Source organism: Nelumbo lutea, chromosome 1, assembly GCF_056320005.1.
Source record: "Nelumbo lutea isolate HS-2025 chromosome 1, American lotus-T2T, whole genome shotgun sequence".
Classification (NCBI taxonomy): Eukaryota; Viridiplantae; Streptophyta; class Magnoliopsida; order Proteales; family Nelumbonaceae; genus Nelumbo; species Nelumbo lutea.
The window spans coordinates 179,937,542-179,945,481 of record NC_142684.1 but is presented as its reverse complement, the minus strand read 5'-3'; the positions used below and the strand labels follow the sequence as shown (position 1 = coordinate 179,945,481).

Here is a 7,940-nt window from a genome sequence, read left to right as displayed (position 1 = left end):
AACCCAAGACCAAAAATCTGACTTATAAAATGACAAAAATGCCCATATTCCCAAACTATCAACAAAATCACCCAAAAATAACAATTTGTGATCCTACTACAAAAAAAACAAAAACATGCAAAACAGAATACATTCACATTTTTTTTTTGCATCATCACTCATTGATGTGTTTCACAACTCAAGCCCATACACCAGGGTCACAAATCAATGTAAAAGTAGCTTTTAGGAAATTTCTGCTTTTTTGCCTTGACCAAACACATTATATGCATACTATTCATATTTCAGGATTGAACCATTTCAACAATTAAAAAAAAAAAACATTTCAAGCAATTTAAATCACCATTATGCGTGCAAAATGCTGTTAGAAAATCCAAACACAGAAGTATTGAAATAGCACTTTATTATGAGAACTAAGACATTTATATTATTCCCTTATGAATCATTTAAAAGCCGCGACAATCAAAATTTTCTAAGGAATTTAAATATGCAATTTAACTGATGGAAAGTTGTCAGTTTCATGATTTCTAACTTATGATTAGTTTTTGTAAGCAAAATTTTTTACTCTATGTACCGATATTACTACTTAATAAAGTGTTGATTTCTCCAATAATGTTGACAGGCCTTCCATCAAACATCGATGAAAGTGTACTCTCACACAGCTTCTTCAGCTCCCTGGTTTGTGCAAGTGCTGCTTCCTGCAACATGGCATATTTATTCAGTTCTCAAGTTTTTCTTTCCCTTCCCGTCAAGTAGATCAATTACAAAGAAAAAGCTTTAATTTTCAGATTAGATGGATTGGGGCATGAATGCCATAGAATGTCTTGCAATTGGAATAGAAAAGGCCTTCTTGTATGGCGACAACTTGTTCTCATGCAGTTCTTTTGTGCATAGAATGTATACTTGCTATCTTTTCCTCAAAAAGTTTAAAAATATAGACCCATGCAAAAAAAAAAAAAAAATATATATATATATATATATATATATATATATAAAATAAAAAATAGTTGCATAAACATAAAGCTTTGCTATCCTATATGAAAACAAGCATGGATAGAATCAAATTCACTGTCCTACAATTGTGAATGTTCTCATTTTAGTGGAGTTTTTTTTTCTCTGGATAAAAGTTCATTTCGGTGAGAACTCAAATAGGAGATGTACAACTTACTTGCTTTGGCCAGGATGAAGATAGTGCATTGTGCAGCTCCATGCGTTTTGCTGACAAATCCTTCAAGCTCTCTTTCAACTTCACTTCATGATGCTTCTTTTCCTCCAATGTGCTCAGAAGTCTTTCTAAAAACCTGAAATTTATGAAAGAACTTAGCTAAAGGCATTGAAAGAGGGAAAACAAGGAGGCAGGACTAATTCAGAACTACAGAACAACACCATAGAGATCAAATGCAAAATGTTAAGAATGGAAGAAGCAAATGGAAAAAAAAGAACATCCATGGTTATTGATCAAAAAATAAAAAAACAGAACATCCATAAGAAAGAAAAAGAAAGATCTTGTGGATTTTTTGAGGCATCATGCACTTTCACAGTTTCACATCATTATTTCTTCTAGTACAGATGGACATTTGAAACAATAAATTCTCAGATCAAGGAGGACGGATACATCCATGGCCGCTCAGTGCAAAATTTAGAGGGTACCTAGTGATTCTCGAGTTGGAAAAACTAAGGCAAGACTTCTTTTGGGATACGATGAAAGACAAGAGAAAGATTCATTTGGTGGCATGGTCAAAAGTCTACTTACAAAGGAAAAAGGTGGATTGGGATTACAAGCATTGGATACCTCAAATAAAGCTTTGCTTGGGAATGGATATTGGGGTATGGGAAGGAGAAAAAAGGAGATATGGAGGAAGATAATCCACTGTATATATGGTGATTCAGGCCTGGGATGGGAGACAGATCATATCTTAGGCTAATAAGGTATGAGTCTTTGGAAAGGATTATGAAACACAGATCTCTTTCTCTACTTCACATCCCACCATGTATGAAATTGTACTAAACAAGGAGAAAACAATAAAGAAATGCTATGAAGTGGTTAGTGGATAGGCGATTTGGTTGCTAAGGGTGTAAGAAACATGTTTGGTTTGGGAAATGGAGGAGCTGGTATCTCTGCTAGAGTTCATTGATAGGCACAAGCCGGACCCAGAAAGGGGGGACTGTCAATGGTGGCGGGATAGATATGATGGTGTGTACTTGGTGTGAAGTCATACTATATGTTGCTGGTGACTTGTAACTCTCAAGTTGTGCCTTTGAAGTGGATTTGGAATGTTGAAGACTTGGAGCCCCATCTAAGGTGACCTTTTTTGTTTGGACTTCATATTGAATAAAGTTCATAATGTTGACAATTTGAGGTAAAAAGGTATGCAATTGGATAATTTGTGTCACTTGGGAAGCTTTTTGGCTTGTGATGAGTGATACTTGGGATGTTCAAAGCCTTCAACTCATGGCCAAACACTGGTTTCAGTAAGAGAAGAAAGTTGGGCTTTGTAGACTGAGAGGAACAGGGGGGTCTTTGACAATGGAGTATCTTCATCAGAAGAGCTGTTAGGCAAGGAAGAAAGGATCTTATTCAGATGAGATAGGCATGAGTAAGCATGAGAAAAGACTGCTGGTTATACGTGAAAATGTAGATAAACCTCATTTATACATATGGGAAGCAAATTTATATCAAACCAGTCTAAATGAATGCTAAAAAAGCTATCCACCTTCTGGAGTTCAGAATCATGATTAAGTCCCTTGTTTTCCTGTTTGTAAGCATAGAAATTGACAAGGAAACGTCGGCCAACATTTTCTCAATGGCATCAGCAGTGTATTGCTGCAGAACAAATGGAGCAACTGCCTGAACTTGATGCTGTAAAGATGCAGTCTCTTCACTTCTCAACTCCATTAACCATTGCTTTAGAAATGCTTTGATCTGAGCATAAAATACTAACAGCAAGTTAAAAAAATAAAAAAAAACTCCAAAATTCTAGAAGAAATTCATATCTGGTTTGCAGCTCCACCATCACACTGATCAAGATGGTATCGTGTTTGCATTCAGAATTTAAGTATGTAGCATTTTTTGTTTTTAGAACAAGGGAAAATAAGATTTTACTTCAATTCAGAATAATATTAATAACAAGAAGGGCAGGGCCCATAACAGAAGCCCAGACCCCGAAACTACAAGATTTACACAAGACACCCTCCAGAACAAGGACTGCCATGGGGACATATAACCACTTCCCTTAGCAGAGAACCAAAAGCCAAGATTGGCAACAATGAAGTTAATAAGCTCCTGATGCTTTTGATTGCTATGACAGATATATATAGTATAATGTAAAATATGCATATTCATAAACCACACAAATATATGGTTTGCATGTATGTACATATGTATATATGCATGTAGTATATGGAAAAGGATTTGCTAGTTGAGTATTTTAGAGAGCCCAAAACTTACCTAGAAATCTTCTATGTGGCAATGTTGTTTTGAGCCCAAAAGTGTCTGACATGTTTGCCCCTTCACCCTCTAGTTATGTGAGAAATTTCAGCTTCATAATCCTTCCCATATGGGACTTTTTTGCATTAAAAAAGAAAACAATCAATAGCTATTACTTGAGTATTGATTTGGTGGTAAAATTTGTTGCTGCACTATGATACCTGGATACCTGTACAAAGGTGCCATATCATGTCGGATACTTCAAATTTTAGTATAATTGTGTACCTGATACTGTATCCAGCCATGTCCTTGCCAGACATGGGTAACATAGGTGCTGCAATCTTTCATACTTTTGGAATGTGCTAGTTGGCTTAGCTGGTAAAGTCAGTGGATGTAGTTCCCACTGATGTGGGATTAAATCCTGACTTGACCCTCCACCCCCTTCCAAGTTTAGCTGGGAAAAAACATGCTTTCTATATTATTATTATTATTACTATTATTATTAATCTGTACTCAATGGTTGTTGATTTATTTTTCTTTTTCTTAACATATCATAAAGATGGTAGCTTTCAGCCCTGAGCCAAGCTTGTGCAGAGTTTATCTGGATATTGTCTTTGACTGGGAGATGACTCTCCTCCTTGGTATTTTAAGGAAGCAGACCAATGTAGCACTTCCTTCCATGCCATCTTCATCTCCAAGGAGCACATTTTTAGCAAGAGGGTTCACGGAATCAATGTCAGTTCTGAAAACGAGAGCATATCCATCATCCATGACATTATGATTGAGTTTGATATGATTAGACTCATCAACCTGTCCCCCTTGATCTCTGCATGGATGTGAAAATAATGAGACACGTAAAAGATAATAAGAATCTTGATGGTGGGATTATATTTGAAGGAAAGATAGTGCCCACCAAAAGCCATTCTATGAGCAGAGATATTCCTGTATCCCTGAAAATTTCCATATCTTGAAAATATTTTCTTTACGAACAATGACTAAAGGATTATTATATAGATGCAGTTTCATCTTAGATCTTCCTTCTCCTTGTAAGGAGCAAGTTCTCCATTAATCGATGATCAAGCCAAGCAGAGTCAAGCTTAGCATAAAGCCCTTCAAGCCTGATCTTGGCACTATAAGCTCACCAACAGCCTGAACCAAGCCTCAGTCAGATGATGCAGTGATAATTCCAAGCAGAGCTGACCAAAGCTCAGCCTAGTTTACAACTCTAGCTCATATGGACACATTATAACAAAAATAGAGTAGGGTACATGAGAAAGGTGCACTACACTAACTGGGTCAGTTAGGGAGCTTCCCTGCATAACACCACCTGTGTCTGCCACACGGAGGGATCATGTGCTCAACCCAAACCAGTCATAGATGGAGGACCCACTAGATAGGCCATTTGTTCAATTATGCAGTGTACATCATCCCTATATTGATCCTTGTATGTAATTTTGCAAGTCTTTAATCTAGAAATTGCTTATAAAAAGGGTCTATTTTGATCACAAGACAATGTCTTTGGGGCAGAATTTTTTTTTCCCATAGATAGATGATGAGGAGATTCCAGAGCTCTAAACTAACCTGCCATGTAGAAGACTCCTAGGTCATTTACAAAAGCTCATTAAACAACACAACTTTCCCTTGTGTGATATATATATGTATTTATGTATGCATGTATGTATGTATGTACATGTATGTATGTATGTATACATGTGAATTTCCTTATATGAAGACAAATTTAAGACAGATATAGACCAAAATAGGGAAGAACAATGAAAAATAGCAAATACCTCAAATAGATCATCAAGAATCTTATTTCTGTACTCTGTCTCCAGAAGTTGACTTCTCTGTTCTCTTGTTTCCTGAGTTTGAGCTGACATATTCAGAACTGATGTCTGTGATTCCAGAACCGGGTCCTGTCTATCTACATCTTCAAGAACTTCAACTTCAGGATTTTCAACACTAATATCCCAAGATATCTCAGATGTGTGAAACTCTGGGGCAATGCCTTCTTCCACTTTACTTACAAGAGTCTGATCAGAACTCATGCCATTGTTTGTTGATGAATCCTGTATGGCATCACTGATATTTACCATTTCATAAGAGCCTAGTCCATTTGCAGTATCATTCGTTTCTTCCACAACCCCAATGTCCCAATCAATCTGAGAGCTTTCCAGAGAAATATTCCAGTCAATGGCATCAGTTGCAAGATCCCCTGTCATAAGAGAATCTGCATTGACCTTTGAAAGATCTGTTACAGAATCAAGGTCCTCAGGAACCACAGAAATATTCAGAGAAGGGGGATTTTCACGAATGTCCCTTAAATTTGGCAGCACATTCCCTGAAGAGTTCTGCAGTCACATTTATAAAATATACTTACTATATGAATGTGCAGACAAGTTCACCTGGTCATCCACTATATAAATATCCAAAGTTCAACACTGGTCATTAATGAGCCTCACCTCCTTTTCTGTATGAGCATCTCTAACAAAATTTGAATAGTAGTCCATTGCTCGCGATATTGAATCTCCATTTATGACTTCAAGAATCTCACTGAAGGTGCCCGGAAGTGACATTGCAGTTTCTAGAAGTTCCAACCTAACATTTTTCCCCTGCAAAGCAAAACTATTACATTGTTAATCTTAATTATTTCTGATACTAAAATCTATACTCATATGACAAACCCCAAGAGAACAACCTGCAGCCCAAGCTCTTGACAAGCTTCTACATATTTAGCTGCTGATAGGGCTGCATTTCTTTTAATATCAACCTCCTTGCGCTCTAATTCTGTTAGTTGTTGCTGAATCTTCTGCACCTGCTTTTTCTGATATGGACTTCAACATACAAGTGCAGTGATAAGTAATCAATCACATAACATAAAATTAAAAGCTCCATACCCTACATGTGACATATTAACAATGTGAATCTGGAACTGCCTTACATTTCATAGTTTACATTTTGGACCATTATGTGAGCAGCCTCACCAAGAAAAATGTGGTCCTTTTCAAAAGCTCGCACAATGGCCTCCCATTCACCCTATCAGAATGTCAAAACAAGGCTATAAGAACAATATAAAGAAAGGGTGGAGAAAACATAAGTGTGATATGGTTGACTATAAAGATCTTACAGCAGAACCTGATAACCGGCCAAAAATGTTCCGGCTTTCTGGAGCTGATCTCAGAAGAATGTCATATATTTTCTTTGCTTCTGTGTATCCGATGGCTGAAAAGGGAATGGATGTCATCAGGATATGACAGGAATCATCCTGAATCTCTAAAAGTATAGCTTTGTTTTTTAGTTTTTCTTTCCAATTCCAAATAACCAAAAAATGGCTGTTCTACTGAATTCATCCCACGTATTGTATGGAGATTCTACTTCTTTCTTTGTTTTTCTTCTATTTTTTAATCATGTAATCCTACCAGGATCTGAAGTTGGAAAGGTTAAGTTTGTAAGACCATATTCCCTCTTATCACTATCAAGTCATCAATTTCTTAAATTACCGAAGTTCATGGATGTTATGCAACTTTACATTCTTATTGATGAAAAATGTACATCTGAATTCTATGCAACAATCAAACTTTCATGAGCGAAAACAAAAGGAACAGTAAACATGATAAAAAAATCGAACTTTGGCGTGACCTTCTTGATCTAGGGTCTGAAAATAGGGATCAATATTCTTCGGTAGAGCCGAGAAAGCCGATGAAATCCGAGCCCTTACTGCTGCCAGTCGTTTTCGATAATCAGCTGGAATTTTCTTCCGATCGACCAACCATTCTTCACTCCAATAGAAATATACCAAAGCATGAATAAACCCAAACAGATATTATAATAGTTTGAACCCTAAATTAACTTTGAAAGAACAAAAAAAAAGGAACCCAAGGCCAAACTTGAGATTGTTAAAGTTTACCTGCGAGACGAGCGAAAGCTATATCAATCGGAAGTTTGCGAATCTCTTCTGGGTCGTGCATCTTCCGATGAGCTCTCTCGCCAGAATTCGAAATTCTATACTTCTCTCTTTCTGCTTCGAATGACTGAAGAGCAGTAGTTCCCGACTCGCGTGTAGCTCTCTACTGTCAAAAGGTAGGCATTAGCAAAACGTAAATGACGAACTGACGAGGCGCACGTTTTCGCGTTAATTATTCGGGGTAAAAGTAAAATACTAAAATATGAAAATCTCTCCTAGATTTTCTGAGAATCATGTTAATCTCTCCGGTCTTTTTTTTACTCTAAGGTAAACCTCCCGTAAGTGTAAGGACTACCCTTTCCGCGGATACCGCCCCGACGGGGAAGGTTTTCTTCTTTCGAAATATATATATCGGATTGATTATCTGAATCTGATTTTTTTAATTGAATCTGATTATAAAAATCCAAAATGAGGATATTCGAATCTGACAAAATAGGGTCAGACTTTGGATTGGATCAGAATCCGATCCATTTGCACCCATAAAAAACATGTAGGATAAGGTATTAAGCTAAATTGAATCCCCCTAACCCGTACTTTGTTGTTGTAAGCAAT

At 36.8% G+C, this 7,940-nt stretch overlaps 1 protein-coding gene across 1 annotated transcript; it reads right to left on the bottom strand.

Annotated features, from left to right (window-relative positions):
* Nucleotides 1-383: 383 nt before the first annotated feature.
* LOC148879548 (CDK5RAP3 protein homolog) lies at nucleotides 384-7,707 on the bottom strand. The gene is made up of 10 exons (XM_088961121.1): nucleotides 7,332-7,707; nucleotides 7,064-7,198; nucleotides 6,552-6,646; nucleotides 6,366-6,460; nucleotides 6,123-6,258; nucleotides 5,887-6,036; nucleotides 5,215-5,775; nucleotides 2,712-2,920; nucleotides 1,166-1,298; nucleotides 384-695 (listed from the first exon to the last, which is right to left on the bottom strand). The coding sequence occupies exons 1-10, from the start codon at nucleotides 7,390-7,392 to the stop codon at nucleotides 564-566; spliced, it is 1,707 nt and encodes a 568-aa protein (XP_088817247.1). The 5' UTR covers nucleotides 7,393-7,707; the 3' UTR covers nucleotides 384-563.
* Between the last annotated feature and the right edge of the window lie 233 nt (nucleotides 7,708-7,940).